Below are 21,370 nucleotides of genomic sequence, written 5' to 3' on the forward strand. Positions count from 1 at the left end.
GCTGAGGGTTTAGGAAGAATAGTTTAATGCCATGGACCTGTAATTTTGAAAGTATGTGCTCTCCATCCTCCCTCCTCTACAGCTGATATCCTTAAGAGGTAAATGTTTCATTAAATGGTGATGAGAGGATTGTTCCTGCATGTTTGAATTAAATACGTCTGCCAGCTCTGTTATTGTATATAGAAGGTTCCTGTTTGAAAATAAAGGTTACATACTGAAGTGTTCAAAAACTTGCAAATAGCACAACCTGAACCCCTTTTCACATTCCGTTGGATATATTCATTAACTACATGATTAAGGATTGTATTTCTGTAGGCTTCCTTGCCTGTTCACAGAATGGACTGTGTCAACTCAGTGAGTCACTATTCAGTATTTTCTTTCCACCTCTTTGTTCAGTAATAGAGCTACGCCTTGTTCTCAGCACATTTTTCGAACTATTTTGAATTAATTAGCTAATGTTTTTTTCCTCTGGTGCTCATTGTGATACTATCTGAGTGCCTATGAGATGTAATTACATTTCACAACATCCTTGTGAGACAAAAAGTTGGTGTAATCTCCACTTTCTAGGAGATAAAGTGCGAGTTGAGGCAGAGAGAATAACACCAAAAAGCCCTACTTTTATGGAAGGTGCAGACTGAATCATGGAGGACGGCATTGTCTCCGTGCTTTAGGATACTGTGCAGTTAATCTTTCCCAACCACAACTTCCAGTTACACCCATGAATGTTCACTATTAATACAAACGAGACTGAATCATAAATCAGGCGCTCAGACAAGTATTTGTTGCTGAAAGTTGGGGTTAAATGACTTTCTTTACATCCCAGAGAAACTCCAGAAGACATGCAAGTAAAGTCCAGTTCTTAAAGGCATTATTCAGCTTATCTAACCACAAGACTGGACTGTCTGTCCTTGCAGCCTTGTCCATCCCACAGCTTTTGCAATTTACAATAAAGCAATGCAGGGATGGCAGAGGCAGCAGCAGCCTTTTTTCCTGCCACTTTCCCTGCCTTTCCAGCAGTTCAGTTCTCTGCACTGAATGAGCAAGAGGTCCCATGGCAGTGTAGTGCAGCATGTTGTCTCTAAAGACTTTATCATAAATGTATATGCACAGTGGGGCAGATCAGGCTGCTGGAACACCACATTTTTGACATCTTCAAACTTTGCTTGACTTCACAACCTTAGAACTATTCACTTGATGAAAGATGGGTCATAGGCGTGGTGGGCAGGTGGGTAGTTTAATTTTGTACCACAAAATTGTTAATCTTTTGGGTTTTGGAGCAAATTAACATTTCTAAAAATATTGTTCCATATAATTTGATATTTTCATCTATGTAAGAAAAGGTTGAAAACCTTATCTTTCTCCTTTAAAGTAATAAAGCAAATTACTGCAGTAAGATGTCACTGAATTCATTGTACACCGTTAGTGTCAAGGCATGCAGTGTTTTGCCCTGTGAGTTTTGCACAAGTTTGCTGACTGCAAAGAAATTGAAAGACCGAAAATTCTTTGGGTTGAAGAGCAGAAGGTACTGAGGGGACTTCAGGGGAAGTGATACAATGATTCAAGCTTTAGCTCCTGCTTTGCCTATGTGGACTTGTCCACTAGAAGATATTTGTCTGATTCTGGGTGTTCTGCTGGTCCTAAACTCAGAATTGATTTGGGTTTATCTTTCAGGTAATGATCTGTGAAATGGATCCCATTCAGGAGCTTAATTACCTCCATCTCTTATGTTGCACCTAAATCTTCCATTGCAGCTCTCTTCACCTGTAGAGCAGCTATCAAACCTGAGTCTGTAAAATTTTATAGAATGGTGTAATAATTACAGTATTTTTAAGCTGACTTCCTTTAAGACCATCATGGTAGTCTTAAAAATTTAATTAGGGAAAAAGTTGAAGGATGGGGGAATGGGCCCTGTTTAGCAGGACATTGTGTTTACGTGAGTGCCCTTCATGTCTTTGTGCTGTCAGTGCCTTTCTGTGCTCAACTGCTTGCCATTTTTTATGTAGCAATACCATGTTGTCTTTAGTTGGTTTCTTCTCTTGTCATTTCCCGCTTCTGTTTTCCCTGTCATTGCCTAATCAGCTCCTGTTCTCATTTTTTCCTCCCAAGTTGTCCTGTTATTTCCCTCAGTATTTTCCAGCTATACATTTTCATTGTGAATCTTGCATTTTGAAGGTCAGAGATGAGAGGCAGTAAGGGGTTTTTTACACTGCCTCCTACTCAGAAAATTCCAACTCTCTGTCTATCTTTGACTCTTATAGTGGACCCCAGTCCCGGTCTGCCTGAGTAGACCATCCCCAACCATCCTCCTAACATATCCTGTTGTCTTCTTACTCTTTTACTCCCTGTCTGGTTTCCAGCCTTTCCCTGCATGCTCTGCTTGAAGCTCAGACTTCCAATCTTTTATCTAGTTGCCAATTTTCCACTGATTCAACATCAACATCTTCCTTTCCAGCGAAAGTCTTTCTTGAAAGGCTTCATCTCCAAAATTGCTTTTCCTTGTAGCTGGTCCTTGTCCCTTCTGCCATTCTTACCTGTTTGGTGCCAGGAGAGGGGAAGATGGTCTGAAGGAGAGGGCTGTGGAAAAATTCCCTGCTACAATTGTGGAAGAAACTCTACTTCGGTCTGAGCAGTGAAAGCTGTGACTACAGAGAAACCCATTCTTGGCCTCAGCTAGAGCATGTCCAGTGTGTAATCCTCAAGGTAGTAAGCTGTAGAGACTGTGCAAACTGCATTTATTTCTAAGAGGTTTAGCTTTCAGGAATGGTAGAAGTTTTACCTTAGAAAAAAAAAAAAGTGTTACCTCCTCCGCAGATTTTTAGATTCTTTTCCAGAGTATTGAGTTAGTAGAGCTTCTACAAGGAGTAAGAGTTCATTGTGGCTAAGACTGGATTAATCTGTGATTTTTGCTTTCTTATGAACAGTGATTTTTCTTTAACTGCCAGTTTTTATGGACGTTGTGCATGTGTGTGAATATGTGTGCTTAAACTGAGATAGTAGCATGGAAGATGTACTATGGACTCATGAAGGCCTGGCAAAGTCATTAGCTTTGTAAAATCAAATCTACTGAAGGAAATCCCCATAGTATTGTATTGTCAGGAATCTAGCTGCTAGTTTGATTGGCATTTCAGATTATTAGGAGATTTTGAAACAGAAGTTTAAATTTTTTTTTAATCATTTGCGTTTTTGTTTAAAAATAATTTTGGATTTAGAACAATGATGTGTTTCCCAAAGGAAATAGTCCTGCTTGAAATATCAGTCTTTAGGTGAGTTTGTTGTCTATGCTTATACATGTAAAATGAATTACAAATACATTTTATCTTGGAAAGAGAGGTACAAAGCACCGGGTTGTAATCAAATTACTCTGAAATGTAATCCCAACTGTCCTTGATTCCTGTAGGTTTAGGGTAAGCCAGCTTGACTCTTAGTGTTTGCACTCCTCCTGAAGTCTCACAGAAGTGCCATGGGAAGAGTTATTGCATATTTTTCCATCTTGGAGGCACACTGAAATACATTTATATGTTAGCGTAGTATTAAGTTTATGATTAGACTGAAATAGCTTTGCAAGTAAAATATAATGCTATCTGACTCATATTTCTTTAAATATTCCTGTTATATCTTAGGAGTGTGTGACATATAGATCTTTCATAGGCACCTAGATATTTAACTGCTATGTAAATGTCTGTTCTCAAAATGTTATGAATTAATTTAATTAAGGAACTTTTCAGTTACTTCCTCTGCTCAGAAGAAGGAGATGGTGCTGGCTCCAAGGAGCTGACTGATGGCACCTGGGCAGAGTCACTGCAGAGGCTACAGCAGAGCACTGGAATTGAGTTTGGGCTGTGATTCATTCAAAGCCCCAGTCTCCTTTTACTGCAGTTTAGATTTTTTATTTGCCTCCCTCTATTTCTTAATTGTTCCTTAGTGCTATAGAGTGCAACTTAGAATCAAAGTTGTCCTCTCTAAACTGTGATTTTTGAATTGTGACAGTACTTTTTATTGAGAGGATTCAGAGCAGTTGAGGGAAAACTCACCTGTCGTTTCACACACACTTGTGTCTTGGAAATTCAGGTGTGGAGATGATGGGTAACACAGGACCCATGGTTTAAAAATCACCCCAACCTAGCAGTAGCTGCTACAAAAAAATGGGCAGCCTCCCAGTCTCCTTGGTCTAAACTGCTCATACCCCTTCCCTTTATTGGCTGTAGCTGGTGATAGGATTCATCGGGCTGGCTTTCCTGCGGCTGGTGGATGAGAAGCAAAGCGGGAGAGGGAAGGAAAGGTGAGCTCATGGGCTTTGGCAGCAGCCTGCAGTTGGATGGGGTTAAGCCATCCATTAAACCACACCCAGGCCAAGGTGCCAGTGCCCGCGTCACTGGAGCGTGCCCCTCACTCCTCACGGCAGCTGACGGTGCTGCAGCCCACAGTGCCCTGAAAATGAACGCTTGAGTTACCTGGGGGAGTCTTTCATAATGCAGCTGCTTTCCTGCTGCATTGGGAGTAACCTAACACACTTAATCGATGCATTTTCTCTAAATCCTGCTCATCAGAAACTGGTTAAACTAGTTTGCCATTGGAATGCTCCCCGTCCCCTCTCCTGGATCCCGTCCCGATTTCTGTAAATCATCACCTTCCTGAGGCTGCTGAAACTTTTCCTCGTATCAGCAAGGCTATGGTTTATATCTTGAAACCTAAGCCCTTGTTTTCTCAACCACAGAGAGAAAGCTTTATTTGTGGAAGCTTTTCAAAGCCTTGTTAGCCATGTCTTTGAAGTTCCCAAGCCCTTCCTTTGGGAGGAGAGCCATGCCTCTTGCTACTGTTTCTTCATGGTTAAGCAAACCTCGCTGCCAGGCTGGGCTTTTGACTGCTTGGGAGAGAAATGAGTGGGCATGATTTCCTGATGTTTCTCATACCACAGTGTATGCATGGTTGCTGTTACTTATTATTTTCACTCCAAACTGATTAACAGCAGAGCTCAGAAGGTACAATTGCAGTTTGTCTTCCAGGGTCTCAGCAAATCCAGCTCTATTTCAGATATTGTCGATGGTCTCTGAGCAGCAAGGGGTTTCTGTTGAATCCACTGCTCACTGTACCCCTATATCAAACACTGAACTTAGTTCCTGTGCATAACATACCATTCTCATTTCGATTCCTGAAAAGCTCATGATGCTGTATTAATTGAATTTGAATATTCTGCTATTGCACTGGAATAATCTTTAAAGTTAAATAGGTGTGAGGCTGAATGCAAACAAAACTGATAAGATAAAAAGAAGGTTGAATGCAAGTACCTAATCAGCATTGTTGGTGAACAGGTTTAGGTTTTCTATGGAAGGAAATTATATGGAAGATAATTTTGAGACGATGTAATTATTTTTAGATAAAAATGTTTAGTTAAAACACCTTACACTTTTATCTGAAACTATACTGCAGTTATTGGAAAAAGGAAGATAATTTATGTAGCAACGAAACAAATTGTTATTGAATATTTCTGTAAACAGAAGTTATGGTAATTCAGAAAACAAATTCAGGGAAGAAATATGAACATTGCAGAGGCTATAATTTTTCATTTTCCTCATAGGAACATGGTGGTGTTGCATGGAATATTGGTGCCCAGTTTGCTTCTTACTGGGGACAGGTTGCTTTGGAAATCTTTTTCAGCAAAAGTCACTATTACAAAAGGCTATCATTTTCCAGCTTTGTTTCTAAATTATTGGTTTTCTAATTATTTTAAATGAAGCAGGGATAAGACAAGTTTGAACACTTTTCATTGACTTGAAAGTTAAGCTACTGGTGATTCAGATAATACCATCCAGGATGCCCTGAGTAAAAGAGCAATGACCATAAAAAAGATCTCAGGGGTCACCAAACTCATGTGGAAGGTCAGTGAAGGAGACAAAGAGGTGGTCATTTGTTTATGGATGGCCATCCTTCAAGAGAGAAGAAGAAAATTCTGCAGTGAAATCTCCAGTTCTTGCAGTAATAGTTTAAAATCTTAATATAAGGAAAGTTGTTGTTGATTAAGAGAATCAGTTTGAAGAACAAAAAGAAAACCATCTTGCATTATCCGTTGAATCAATTTACAATTAGAAGCTCAATATAGAATAAAATTAATCTTCTGCAAGGTACAGGTTTCCTCTCTTCCCCTCTCTCTCTTTCGCTTGTCTAAATCTTACCACCTGTGATTGTTGAATATCTAGTAGAGACTTTAAACCCTTCTACAGAGCTGCAAGGATTTTTTTTTGTTGCTGTCTGGTTCATTTACCAAGATTCATCTACAAAGAATTCCCTACATTTCAAAAAGGGTTGCTCTGTTCTGTATTCTTATCCTTCTGTGAAATGCCAGTGCTCTGTTAATTCCTTGACGATGGGGACACATCTGCTGCATGAAACTACAGATGTTGGCTAATGCACTGAAGAAACATCTACGTGTGGAAAATCCTGTCTGCTTTAGGCATTGCATTAGCATAGAGTTCTATAGAGAAAACACAACTTTTGGAGTGTTTTGGAAAGTAAATTCAGCTCGATAAATACAACATTTTTCATTTAGGTAATACCGTTTTAGTAAACACTAGTCTGAAAAATTGCACTCATTTTAGGCGTGTAACTTAAGAGTATTTTGCAGTTTTAAGAATATGTAGTTTTGATGTAGAAGTGGTAAAGCTGCTCCTTTGTCAGACTATTACTGTGAGCAAGAATTTCCTCTTGCTGCTTCTCCTTTAAATACCAGCACACTTGCAAATTTTGGAAAGGTTAGTCTGTGGCATAAGCGCTTTTCTGTAACAGATTTGTATAGTGTTGAATCCCAGATGGAATCAATGGAGCAAACCGATTTAAGCTTTTAACCAGCATGCTAGGGTATTTTAATGAAAATTAGTCTGATTCTCCTTTTGAAGCTGTGCATGTGCTGAAAAGGAATGCTACAGATATTCCTTTAGGTAATGCTGGTGACTTTTCTACCATTACTTGTCTCAGATTGCTAACTCTTGAAAGCATGTGTTTGTTCTTAATCGATGTTATAATCAACTGCTGTCTGTTCTATTATCAATTCTTAACCTTATTAACCTAAATATTTAACCTAAATACTAACCTAAATATTTACATCCATGACACTTATAACTGGGTAGCTGCTAACAAATCTAAATCAATCTAAGCCTAGTGACAGTGTTTGAGTTGGTGCATACTCAAGAGATGGTCTGTTTCAAGATTTGCACAATTACTTCTTTTTGAAGGGTGCAAGGAAAGGAGTTGAAATTATATGTTTGTATTATTACAGTTACAGTTATTCTGCCACCTAGTACAGATGACTTCAGCTCCAGATCTGGTTCCTGGACTCTTTTGTTCCCTTTTCTGAGTTCTGTGTTCCTGTCCTTGCTTTCAGAACGTTGCCCAGCACCATCTCACAAGGACCCTGTTTTCATTTTCTCCTGTGGTCACTTCCCTTCTGCTTTTTTTCAGCCTTTCCTTTTTATTCTTTTTCCATTCTTATTGTCTTGTATGTATGTCAAATTAGGAGGTCACTTACTAATGCAACAGGTAATCTGATTTCCCGTACTTTCAGAAACAATGTAATGTTGTTTCATTTTGGTTTTTTTTTTTAGGATGAGTCCTTATGTGGTGTTCTGTCTCATTCCAAACTTACCGTAAGGACAGGAAATATACCACTTTCTTTATATAAGATGAAATGTATGGATTGTCCTTGATTTTTTTGAAATGTAAAAGACTGTGCACTTTATCAGGAGGACTTGAGATATTCTTTGTTATTTTATTTCCCTTTTAGATGCACTGTGTTTGCCAACATCAAGGACTGCAAAGGAAGAAGCAGCTCAGGAAGCACCTGACTGCCTTGTGAAATATTTCAGTGTCGTGTGGTGTAAGGCATCAAAGAAAAAGCACAAGAAGTGGGAAGGCGATGCTATTCTTATTACAAAAGGAAAGTCAGTAATATTGAAAGATATGGAAGGCAAAGACATTGGCAGAGGTACTGTAGATTTGCATACTTGCTCAAGTGAACACCTTGCAAATAATCACTGTGCTTTGAATTAACAGAGATCCAGCTCTTTAGATATTTTACTTCTTCATACCAATGTTGACCACAGGATGAAAAAACAGTAGAGATTTTGGGTCTGCTTTTGGTTGGTCTTTCTTCTTGAGGTGGGGGGAAGACTGCACGAAGGCTTTTTATTTATTACATATAAGGCAGATGCCTGGGGGAGGCTGGAGCAGTCTGAATAACATAATTCACAGAAACACCAAATGCTAGTTCAAAGAGAGGATCTGGAAATCAACGGTTGTTCTAATTCAGCAGAAATGCCAAATGAGAGATGAGTGGTTGATTTTGGTTGTTCACATAATGCAGAAGTGAAGGAGTTAAAATCTGGGGAAAAGATACAGTCAGGTTTCTTGTAAATATTTCAGTCAGCAGTAGGGCAATCAGGAATTTCAGAGGTTGGATCTCTACTTTTCAGCCAGTCAAACAGCTAAAAATATTATCTTTGTTGGAAAGACAGGCAAACAGCAACATTTTCCAGCCCAGCCAAAGTCAACTGTGTAGCAATTTTTAGTCTTGTAGTTTTAGCAGCAGCTGCTGCTGTAAGACATAGTTTGGGTTGATATCAGAGTTAAAAATAAGACTTGCAAACCATAGGCTGCTGTCAACTTGAAGCAGTAATTTTTCACTGAAAGCAAAGCAAGAATTAACTTTGCTAATGGTGCCGAATATATTTTGTAAGGGATTAGGATTGGACAGTGTTTCTGCGAAGCATAATTTGATTTGTTTTAGGTCAGAGATGGCTACTCTGCTCTTTTGTTACAATCATGACATTGTGAGCCCTGTTAGGACCAGGCAGTTTTGATTTGCAAATCAGTCTGTGACTTAGAAGTTAATTTGAATTTATTTATAGCAAAGCAATATATGTACAGACTTGCTTGTTTTTGGAAAAGGCCGAGTGAAAGAGAGTAATGCCTGGAATGCATCAGCCACCACCCTGTTGTTCTTGTGTTTTTTTCAAGTCCTGTCTTCTTGAATTAGCAGCAAACACAATAGAAAAATGAACATTGTGATTTTCTCTGGTAAAAGTTTTTTTACCGTGGTGGATGGTGTCAGAGAGCACAATACCAATGTCATTAGTGCTAACTTGCACATTCAGAGCTGCTTTCAAGTCATACTGATTCTAAGAAAATAATATATTGACCAATTTAAGCAGTGTGAGTTTTAAATTTCTGCAATTATTTAGCTCACTGAGTGGGAAGGAAAGGCCCAGTTGTGGTGCTTACCTCCAAAATTGCATATAATACTGGGAAGTTTATAGTGAATGTGTATGAGCCCTTGGGATTATTATTTTTAAATGGGAAGAAAAAGGCAAAGGAAGAATTTTTCTTTTTTTGCTTAGGCTTACCAGGGCTGGATCAAGGATTGCACAGGGGAACCTAAAATCAGCACAGATTATAGCTCATTTTTGAGGCTGCGGAACATCTTTCTGTTCTCCCCTGCAATGTCCTAATTCCTTAATAATGCATTGCAAAGAATTTAGGACGTGCTCTCTTGTAAATTGCTGTATGTTACAGAAACGGTTATTTCTGGCAGCTGCATAAACAGTTGAGCTTTGTAGTTTTGCTTTTTGCCTTCCCAGTTTCCGTCTACCCTTAAAGCCCATCCTGTCTTAGAATTAGACTCTTCTGACCAGAATCTGCACAGGGATACACCTGTATTCAGTATGTTCAGCCTCTAGCTATGTAGAGGTAATAGCAGAAAACAAAAATGCAGAGCAAAGGAGATCATATATGCCCTCCCTAAGCATCCTATTTAGGAGGACACATGTATTCTTTTGTATTCAGGCATCTTCAGCTCTTTCCTGAAAGCTAGTGTTCCTGCAAAAGCCAAACAAGGTGTGCTATGTGCTTTCTGAATACTTTCAGAGAGGAAGAAAAGTATTTCCCTTTCCCTTCTGGACAGACTATTTTTTCAGCACTTGCTTAGACTGTGAAACACCTCAGTAATTTTTTCCTCTGAAAGGAATTCAAATGCAGACCTTCACCTTCCAATCTTTCACATTCCTAGAAGCAGCAGACCTGAGCTTTGCAAACAGCTTCCAGGAGTCCTTATATATGGTGTTTGTTGGATAAAATGTGCCTTGGGAGGCCTTGTTTCTTTCTTCACAGCTGAGTGATTTAACTGCTGGTCTACACAATCATGCCTTTTTTTTTTTTTTTTTTGACCTGACTAAGGATTCAAGCCTGTTTGTCCAAATTTACACAAATTCAACAATTGAGGTAAAGAATTCTGAAACAGAGAGGTGACTTTGACCTCTCTGAGTTAAGAAAGTAAATTATATATGTCCTCTGTTTCTTATGTGAGAGCTTCAACCAGTAGAATCCTATTTAAAAGAAGGAAACCCCACTCTTTCCCACACTGTTGTCTTAAAAGGAAGTGGCAGCTGTAGCTGTATTTTGTAATGAGACCATGAGACCAGTAGTATTTGTAGCTGCACTGAAAATGCCCACCTGACCAAGCCAAACAACTATTGAATTTACTCATAAATCTTGGCAATAATCAGAGCATGTTCCAGAGCATATGTAGAAGTGAAGACTTCAGGTGCATCTGAATCTTGAAGTGTAAAAAAACTAATTTAGAATTACGTTAGAAGTAGAATACACTGTTGAGATCAATAGCAGGAGGGGTTAGGAGACTTTTTTGCGGGCATGAAAGAAAGGGAAAAAGATGTAGGATGGTTATTAAACTGCTGGATTTTATTGTATGGGACCAATTTTTAAAAGTTCTCTTGAACAGTTGTTCGACATTCAGTAGACTTGGTTGGTGATGAGGATGACTTGAGTCTTTGCTCTTATACTCTACTATCTAATTCTGATTATTAGCACTCACATGTCACTGTTAAGGAGGGAAAAGCTTTGTATAACAATTAAATGTTTCAGAATCAGTTACTTTTTCGCAGTTTTCCCTTCCTGAAGAGTACTGGTGTTAATGAAGTAGTACTTGCTGTGTTGTCCTAATTATTTCATTCTTATGTTCTTCTAGGTACTGGATATAAAGCTAAAGAGCTAGACAGTCTTGATGAAGGTCAAACACTGATGGTTGGCGGAAAAGAAATTGAAGTGATGGGTGTAATTTCAGCAGATGCTTTCAGCAGTGGCAGGTGTTTTCAGGCTGGAATAGGCTCTCATGACACAGATGCAACTGCATTATCTCAAACTAACACAAAACCATTCTTTAAACCATTCAAAAATGTCTGTCAACCCAGTACTAAAGACAATATGCTTAAAGATTCTCAAAGCTGCAAACCTCGCCACGATCCAAATGCTTCAAGTAAGATTGAAATTTTTAAGTTTCTTTAAACATCCTCTGACTCTCAAAAGATATTGAATGTGTAACCAAAATTTTCATGTTCCTTAAGGTATTACTGAAGTACTTCTGGCATACAGTACTAGTGTCTAACCATGTTAGGATTTTGTCATATGTGTTTCTAACAAGTAAAATACTCTGCACTGCATAAAGTTTTTCAGAGTTTTTACAGATGGCTGTGGAAACACATTAGAGTAGTTTCTGAGAGTTTTGCCAAGGAAAATGAGTTTGTTGATCATAGAAACAATTTGATACATACTAGAAGTTCTAGATAAGTTCCAGCTTCCCACTGGGATCAGTGATATACAGCCGTAACGAGGCAGCACAGTGGTTGCAGTGGAGGATCAGTAATAGAAAAGTTGTGCCACCTTGAGAGAATCGCTTCTGTCAATGTCTGATCCTTCACAGCCAGTGAGTGTAACTACTGTACTCAAACTCAACCAGATATGTTCTGGAATAAATGTTTAGTTTTGTAGCGCTAGAAGTACTCTGTGCTGAAGAGCCACGAGAGTTCACATATTCTATAGGAGCAGGCTGGTTAAGCAGTTTTGTAAGAGGGACCCTATAAACGTTTGATAGCTGCAGTAAGTGGTGTTGATTATCTAAGCAGAACTATTCTTTTGTCTACAAACCTTTTAGGAGCTATATTCTGCTGCTAACTCTGTCTTTCTGATGGAAGATAAAAATGAGCCAAAAAAAATGTTGCTAAGCAGAGCAATGCTTGTTGAAAAAAATACAACTTTTTTCTACATTCTTGCTATAATACCTGCATCCAAGTTCTTACCTCATATCCTGATATTATGGGACTTTTTGAAGCTGTTACCTGGCTGCTATGTAAATAAACAATGAAATCGTAATCAAGTGGTAATTAGTGACTTCACTGGCCGTTTTGAAGAGCATCCTTATTAACACCAGCTTCTGGTTTTAATTTAATTTGATTACATTTTATCTAAGAATATTCCTTCCTGAGATTGCGAGATGATGCTGCATTAGCATTCTAACTGAAAATCTGACCCAAAAAAGCCAATATATTCAGCACATAAATTAATTTCTTTGCTGTTTCTGCACTAGTTTGTTAAAAAAGTTGCATTTTATTTTAGTTGTTTTCTGTGACTTCTGGTGAATTTGAGTACCTCCTATCAGATTTCAACACATCAATAGGTTGGACTCTCTCAGTCTTCAGGTTTGCTTACACAGGAGAATCACGTTATTTAATGCCTGATTGCATAACCTCTTGCAGAAGTTACTGAGGTACTTTATAAGACCAGGACATTTATATTGGAACAGTCAGAGGTTTTCATGTTGAAGTCTATGATTATAGTAGATTAAAATGCAGCTTCTATAGAGCACAGTGACAAAGACGTAAAACTATGTCTTCCACATACACTTTCTAAGCTTTTAGTCCAGTGTCTATCCAAGCCTTGTTTCTTCCTCATTTTCATCCTATTTTTTTTTCAGAAAAGTTACCTTTTTGACATCACTGGCTCTTAAATATATACACATGCAATTTTTTTTAATCCATCAGAGCTCCACCCTTTGTCAGTAGGAAACAAAATCTCCCTGACTGATATAAACCTTCAACCAATCTATTCCCATGAATAAATTATATAGATTTAGTGACATAATATATTATATAGATCTAGTGACATAAAAATACCAGAAGCCATAAATTGTTTTCTCATTCTGTCCTCTGACAATACAGTTTTTCAGTGAAGGTGTGTAGCAGCAGCAGAAGCAACCCAGTATGGACATTGTCTAGCAAAATTATGTTTGTAAACAGCTTAACTATTAACTATTATAACTATTAACAGCGAAACTATTATTCAGATGTTTCTCAATACTTCATTCTCTCTTTGCCTCTGTATGTCTTCAAACCTGTCAACTTATTCATGCACTGTGGCAGTCTTTGTCAGCTCAGACTCAATCCTTCCTTATTTTTCTATAGTAAATCAGTGGCTTTTATCTCTTGTTTCTTGGGCAGAGAAGCCTTTCTGGGCTACTGCAAGAATATTACCTTAAAATGTAGTATATAGTTTTTGTGTAGGTCATTGTTTATGGTTTTTTTCTTAGACTTTCAATTCAAAACTATTTTGGAACTTCTTCTAATTAAACTCAATGAATGCCAAGTCATCAAGCAACTTTTATCAAGTAGGCGGTTTCACCTCATCAGAAAAAATCCCCTTCACCTTTCTCAGTTTATCACTTTTACCTTTGATAAAAATACAAACTCTTTGGGAAACCTCTTTAAAAGAATGTTTTTGTATAGAAGGCAATCTAGGTACTTATAAATAAATGCCTTTTCAGTCTGAGAATGGTCAATATATTAAATACTATTTTTAACAGTAATTGACTTTAACAGGTTTTGCTAACAGACTAAAAGTAATGCTTTTGTGTAATACTTGATTATGCTTTGAACTTCAAGATTCTCTAGTTATGCCACGACCAAATGCAAGTCATCAGTGGATGTTCAATAAGGCTGGTTTACCTGTGGTGGATGTAGTTGTAGATCCTTACATTGCAAGTAATCTCCGCCCACATCAGAAAGAAGGAATTATATTTCTATATGAATGTGTAATGGGAATGAGGTAAGGTCATAATTATGCTTTTGGCTTTTAATGCTTGTAATATTTTCATGCCCATGTTGGAAATGTGACATTTTGGGGAGTTTTGAGCAATTGTTCTGTTAATTAATACTAGTAATTTTCTCCCAAAAGAGGCTGCACAAGTTTTTTCTGACCTCAGTGTAGCATCACACTTGCCATGAGTTTGCCAGATGTCATGAGAGGCTAGGGCACCCAAAGGCTTGTCATTTCTACATACAAAATTTTGTGAACACAGTTATAATCAAAGCCCCACTGAAGAACTCTGCTTTCTGGGATTCATATTTCATATAATTCAAAATTATTCATGTAATTTATAATTCAGGCATTTAGAATAAAAAAGGTGTTATTTCAACCTGTTTAAAAAAATACAGCATTGCTTTCAAAAGTGTTTTCTTGGGTCATAGATTCCTTAAGGTACTGGGTAATAATTCTAGGTATAAAAGCAGATTTAAACTTTAGTTTTAGAGGACTAATGAGTTACTATAGAAAATGAGAATTTTTATTCTAAGATCTTCTAGTACAATTGAATAAAAACCTACAGTAGACAAAATAGGTTGTTTATACTTCAGAAGACAAGCACAGAAGCAAATCCCTAAAGCAGGTGTGAGTAGTTATAAATATGTCTTTCAAAATGTTACCAGCACCTCATTACATCTTGCAGAGTTAGTGGCAGATTTGGAGCTATTCTTGCTGATGAGATGGGCTTAGGAAAAACCCTGCAATGCATTGCCCTTGTCTGGACTCTGCTGCGCCAAGGGCCCTATGGATGCAAACCTGTACTAAAGCGAGCACTAGTAGTCACCCCTGGGAGTCTGGTGAAAAACTGGAAAAAAGAATTTCAGAAATGGTTGGGAAGTGAAAGGATCAAAGTCTTTACAGTTGATCAGGTAAGATTTATTTCCAAAAGGGGATTAGGTCATTATTGGCTAAGATTATAGGAATTATGGGGTTTTTTCTTCTTCCTTTAAAATAAAAAATAGAGACCAAGCCTAGTAATTCTCTGTTAATATTTATTTGTAGTACTTTATTTCTTCTTCAGATAGTTGTCCATATGGGTATTTTGCTATCAGTTACCAGGTCGTAGCCCAGGCTCACATGTAGCATAGTAGCCTGTCTTACCTTTCCTCTGGTTTCACCTGTGAAGTTTTAAAAGGTGACATGCTCGTCCCTGTGCCTCTTCAGTTTAAGGAGTTTTCTCCTTCACACACCTTCCCTGCTTTACATACCAAAGCATCTACCTGGTACTCTGTTTCTGTGGTAGTTGCTTTTGTTCTGTACTGAAAACTTCTGATTTATTTTGTCTGCCTGTTTTGGGGTACTTCAGAAGGTTATTCCCTGTACTGTCACTGTCAAGAGTTAGATCTCTGTTGGGATGATTTAAAGTCTAATGAGTTACCAAGCTTAGAGTCTCAGTGTTAGGTAATGTGGCTATCTCTCATCTCTAGAAGAATGCAGACAACTACAAATCTTGTTAAGAAGCAGGATGATGCTGATCCCTGTCCCCTCCTGTAGTGAAGCTGTTCCTGCTGGTATTACCATTCACAAGTTCCAGGGAGGTGGAGAACTTGTAGTACCTCCATTGGTGCTTGCAACAAAGATAAAGAGACTTCTATTCCAAAATATTATTTTTAAATCTAATGATTCCATACAGGTAGACTGATGAAACAAATACTACTTCATTCCAAAGGTTATCCAATTCTTACATCAGCCAGATTTGCCTTTAGTTTCTTGCATTATCCTTATTGGAAGAATGAATATTTCAGATGAAACAGAAGTTTTCAATGGAAGTTTACTTTTTGGTAGACTGTACAAAATTTTGTAACAATAATTATTTTTTTAAATTCAACTCACTATTGCCAAACTCTTGAAACTGCTGATCTTCCACTGAAGACAATGCATGTGTAATAGGTGCATTTTGCACCATTTGCTTTTCTTAGTAACTTGTTTCAGGTTGTGGAAATGAAGCAAACTGACTCGTCAGGAACCATAATATAATATAGGTTAGGATGGGAGATATGACATTTCCTAAAAGAAATGGATACAAGGCATATCCACAATATGATATGGCAACATTTTAACCTAAAAGGCGAGTTAGAGATAATTACACTTTGTCTTGCAGTTTTTATGAATAATGTTGGGAGGAGAAAGCCTGAATCTGATGAGTTACTATGCCCCAAAATGACAGTAACTTTCATTTTCTTTAAATTTATATAAAACTCTTACTCATCTCATTGGACCTATTTTATTGGGGACACTTAGCAGCTTAAACAACTGTTCCCAAATACCACAGAGTACACTGTCATACAAAAGGAAGACACAATATGACTTGCCTGGGATATAATGAGGCATTTCAAAATAATTTACTGTCTATCTTCTCTGGAAAAACAGCAATTACTGTACTGTTATTTCTCCAGTATAACTTAAAAGGAAGAGCTTGTCTCAAGCTTTTTTTTTTCCTGTTCTTGCCTATAAGGAATGCTTTCAAAGAACTGGTAGACTTTTTAAAATGTTTTCCTCACTTTCACACTGAAACACCACAAACTGTTCCTACCCCTTCAGCCTTCAGTAATAGATTTTTTAAAACACCAGCGTATTACCTGCTTTTAAAATGTGATTACAGTTTAATTATGTTGAAATGCAAATGCCATGTAGAAAACATTGTTTTTAAAATGAAGGCATCCCACAGAAGTTGTTTTTAGGTCTTGTTAATTCCTATTATAAGCATTTGGGTTGTGTTTGAGAGAATAATTCCTTTATCTGTATGCAGAGTATTGCTTCTTACTGGAGTTGTTTTGATTTGGTTTTTAAGTCAAAATATCTGGAAAAATAATTAATTACAGGTCTACATTGCTTTATGATTCAGCATTTTTGAATTTGCACTTTACCAGCTACATTGGATTTGAACTAGTACAAAGAAAGGTCTGTTCAAAGAAGAAATCTGGGACATTATGGACCTCTGATACTGATTGACAACTGCTCCATATGTGGCTCCAGGCAACTCACTTAAACCTGTCAAGTCACTTTGGGTAATTGTTAAAATGGAGGCTATAATATAGATGTATCTTGCAGCCAGTTAAGAGTATGAATTAATTACTTGAAATGAGCTTGTAAATTTATTTTAATTTTTGATCCATCATCCACTGCTGTTGTTCCATACAGTAGGATATACAAATACATTATATTTGACTGCAGGAAGCTTGTATGTGACTTTCCTTGTTTTTTTTTTAAGGAGTTCAAATAGTCCTGCACACTGTATATTTTTCCAGGGGAGGGATATTGGTGGCTGTTCCCCAGTACCTCAGCACTTTTCCCCTCTCCGCTCACAGCCTGAAAGTGTAGGAAAATAAAATGTTTTCTGAACCCTGGGCATCTTCTGATGCTTGACCATGCCAGAAGTTCAGAGAGGCATTGCCTCTGTCTTCAAGGCTGCAATGTGGAGCCTGTATACTGGACTGGGCAACACTGGGTCTTCCCTACAGGGTCCTCTGTGTCTCTGGTCCTGTGTTGGAAAATTTTCTGCCCGTTTCAAAAATGGCAGTAAAAATACAACAAGAAAACAGGCAGTTAACTACAGTCCTGGAAACAACAGGAAAGCTCAAGTCCAGTCCCAAACAGCTGGAGAAATGGGTGCCTGGTCCTTACTACTCCTTGCTTCCTCCCATGTGCTGGGCCTTATCATGAGCAGCATGTGGGGGACTGATCCGCTGCATGGTACTTTGTGAGATTAATGGGCTGGATTCATCCCATAGATTCATCTGAATCACCTGCTCGGAGGCTCTAAAGGGTGTGATAATTAAGTGGTGCTGCTTTTACAATGTATTACACCATCTGGCTTCAGACTTAGTTGTCTGTGTTTGGTAACTGATCTTGTTTGGAAATAAAAATACCTCCTAAAGCTCTAGACTGATTTGCTTTCACAATTGAAGAGGTTCTTCAGCTTGTCAGCTGCACCCATAGTCTGCTTAGTTAGTGAACACTGTTAGGACTTAGGAAGAAGCATTCAGGAAATTAGCATCTGGAGCCAAGTGGAAAGGTAAGCAGATTTGCAAGGCAGGTAAACAATCCTAGTACATTTACAAGTCTGCACAGAAATAGCTGTTTCTAGGAAACTTTTTCTGGAGGAAGCTCTCTGTCCCGTTACAGTGAATATTTAGTGTGTGCATTTCCTTCAATAGACATGAAAATTCTTGATGTCTTTTGAAGGAAAAGGGCTTGAGGGGTAAATAAGAGAGGAGATGGTTGCACTCATTTTCTGACTGGTAATACAGGGGTTAGAAATCTACCAGTAGACAGACATGTTTTCTGGGGCTGGTTATGGACTTATTTTCTGAGTCCCAGGGTGACCTTACCTGTTGGCCAACCCATTGGTGTTAAGGGCTAGTAACAAAGTTAATTACAGAATAATAATGAAATACTCCATTGAAAGGTGCCTCAAAAATCATGTGCTTCAACTTTTCTTGGCAAAAGCACCATCTAGACAAGATGGCCTAGCATAGTGTCTAGCCAAATCTCCACCACTCCTCTGGGGAGATTATTCTGATGGCTGGTGGTTCTCATTGTGAAATATTTTCCTCATGTGCAATTGGAACTTGCTCAGGAATAACCTTGTACCCATTATCCCTTGGTGTTTTCCATGTGACTTGTTGTAAAAAGGGACTCTCCATCTTCATTTTAAATAGTGGAACATTGTGAGGGGGTCTCCCCTAGGCCTTCTTTTTTCAAGGCTGAACAAACCCATTTCTCTCAGCCTTTCCCCCTGTCACAGGCTACCCAGTCTGTGGCTCTTCTCTGGACCTTCTCCAGCCTGTCCACATCTTTTCTGCACAGCAGGGACCAAAACTGAGCACACTATTCCAGTGTGGCCTGATGAACACTGAGCAGAGTGGGATAATGACTTCTGGATCTCTGCTGGTGCTGCCCTTGTGGATACAGCCCAGCTTCCCATTGGCTTTCTTTGCAAGCACAGCACTGTTTGCTCATATTAATCTGATTGTCCACCTGGACCCCCTGATCCCTTTCCATGGAGATGCTCCCCACCTGGGTAGATCCCAGCCCATGCTGCACACCTGGGTTATGTTTTCCCAGGTGCAAGACCTTATGCTTGCCCTTGCTGGAGTTCATCAGATTCTTGTTAGCCACTCTCCAGCCTATCCAAATCTTCCTGCAGGGTGGCTCTCTCTTCCAAAGTGTTCACTTTCCCACTCAGTTTGGTATCATTAGGAAGCTTCATTGTGGGACACTTGCTCCCATCTTCCCGACCACTTTATGAGGATACTAAACAGCGCTGGGCCAACATCAGTCCCTGGGGGACCCACTCTGCCCATTTGGAAAGGAGCCATTTACCAGCATCCTCTGGCTGCTGTTTCTCCAGAGGGAGGCTGTGGGAAGCTGTACTGAAAGCCTTGGAGAAATCCAGGAGGCAATGTCCACCACCCACCCCACATCAACCAAACAGCTTACTTTGTCACAGAGGGTGACTAGGTTTGTCAAGCTCAGTTTGTCCTTGGTGCATTTGTGTTGGCTTTTCCCAATCCCATGCTTCATCTGATGTGTGATAACTCCCATGAAGATTTGTTTCATAACTTAAAAGTTCCTCCTTTAAACCCTACTTGTAGATGGGGATGATATTATCCTTCCAGTCCTCTGGGATATCCCCTGCTCTCCTTTGACTTCTCCAGAAGTTACGCAGAGTGGCCTTGCAATGGTGTCAGTCAGCTCTCTTAATATCCCTGGGCAATGCCAGGGCCCATTAATCTATAGGGGTCAGGCTCCTGTAATATCTCACCCCCACTCTTCCTTCACTGACACTGATGGGTCTGTGTTTGCAGCAGCCTGGATTTTTGTTCCTGGGGCTGGGGACCCAGCAGTGCTGGTGAAGACAGAGTTGAAGATGCTGTGACTAATTCATCTCTCCTCTTTATCTGTGGGCCAGTATTTTCCTTCTGTTTCTGCTTGTTTTTTACATACCTGAGGTACTCTTTCTTGCAGCTTTTAACATCTCTGGGTAAATTAATTTCTAGCTGAGCTTTCCCTTTTCTGCCTGCATCTCTGCAGGCCCTGGCAATGCCCTTGTAGATCTCAACAGGTATTTATCCACTTTTCCATTGCTGGTACACTTTGCTTTTGATTTTGACTCAGAAGCTTGCAGTTAAGCCAAGGGGTCTCTTGCTCCACCTGTTTCCCTTATCTTTAAAAGGGATGAACTATTTTCATGCTTCCCGTAGAGCGTCCTTGAAAAGCTACTGGTACTTGGGTGTTCCTTTGGCCTCCATAAAAGCTCCCTGAAGAATCCTTCCCACCTGAACTCTGAGCAAGCTGTTCTACAATCTGATACCTTGAACCAATTCAATAGGTTAAATATTATCAATATTTTATCATATTCAATAATATAAAATTCAATTAAAACTACAAAGGGAATTCTGGTAGAATGTGGTAACTTCCTACTGGACATTACCAGGCTGAGATCCAAAGTGAGTGTACAAGGAGCTACCTGTGGCCCTTCATTGTCCTGGCTTTAGTTATTCATTTGAAGCTTACCCAAATGCCAGCAGTGAGAATCTATTACAGAAACTCTGTGCTTTTCACCTTCATTGTAATGTGTCTCAGAGGATTTGAAGGCTTAAAAGAACAATAAATTTTCTTTTAATGAGGTGGTAAAATTCTGAATTGCTGTATCAGATCTCTTGTGCAAATTAGGAAAGAATCAATAATCCGAAGTTATGAAGGAGATAGTAAATATCTTGTGTCATGTGAGAAGAAATTTCTGTATTTACTGTGTTTTTAAGGAATGCGATGATTTTTAAGGATGTGATCTCCATTGAAATAGTTGTATGATATATTTTTCTTTACGCCTGCAGGACCACAAAGTAGAAGAATTCATCAGTTCTCCACTTTATTCAGTTATGATAATCAGTTATGAGATGCTATTGCGATCTTTGGATCAAATTCAGGCTGTAGAATTTAACCTCCTAATCTGTGATGAAGGACATCGTTTGAAAAATAGCACTATTAAGACAACTACAGCCCTTACTAGTCTGTCTTGTGAGAGGAGAATTATCCTCACTGGTTAGTATCTACAGTTACTTTTAGTATTTTTTTATGTTGATAGTGCTAGGTTGGGGTGAAAGAAAAAGATATTCTTAATACGGCATGAAATCAAGTGGAATTTTGGCATGGGTATTACATGAAGAAATCTCAGGCTTTAAAAAAAAAACCCAAAAAACCAGGTTATTTCCATTTTTTTTACATAAAGGCAAAATTTGTTAGTCTTCAGGGAGCCTTGGATCTTCTGTAAGGGAATTGCGACTCTGCATACAGTCAGTGTTTTCATTTGTAGTTATTTAATAAAATTGATTTAGAACTTGACTTTAAATTCCTTTGTCAGAACAATTATATCTGCAGTCTGTTTAGTTAG

General features: G+C 38.6%; 1 protein-coding gene across 5 annotated transcripts in view; it reads left to right on the plus strand.

The window, feature by feature from the left end:
* Positions 1-21,370, plus strand: part of RAD54B (RAD54 homolog B) — a 63,717-nt gene that overhangs the window by 31,791 nt on the left and 10,556 nt on the right. For 4 of the 5 annotated variants that reach the window (XM_066178657.1, XM_066178668.1, XM_066178662.1 and 1 more), the window contains exons 4-8: positions 7,775-7,975; positions 11,030-11,317; positions 13,776-13,938; positions 14,618-14,843; positions 20,814-21,021. In XM_066178657.1, the coding sequence (XP_066034754.1) occupies positions 7,775-7,975; positions 11,030-11,317; positions 13,776-13,938; positions 14,618-14,843; positions 20,814-21,021 (1,086 nt within the window). Of the gene's footprint in view, positions 1-4,154; positions 4,280-7,774; positions 7,976-11,029; positions 11,318-13,775; positions 13,939-14,617; positions 14,844-20,813; positions 21,022-21,370 lie in introns of those variants that run through there. The other variant, XM_066178677.1, reaches the window with a different exon arrangement.

The sequence above is a fragment of the Chamaea fasciata genome, unplaced genomic scaffold (assembly GCF_029207755.1).
Source record: "Chamaea fasciata isolate MVZ Bird 193981 ecotype frontalis unplaced genomic scaffold, bChaFas1.0.hap1 SCAF_1, whole genome shotgun sequence".
In the NCBI taxonomy this organism is placed as follows: Eukaryota; Metazoa; Chordata; class Aves; order Passeriformes; family Sylviidae; genus Chamaea; species Chamaea fasciata.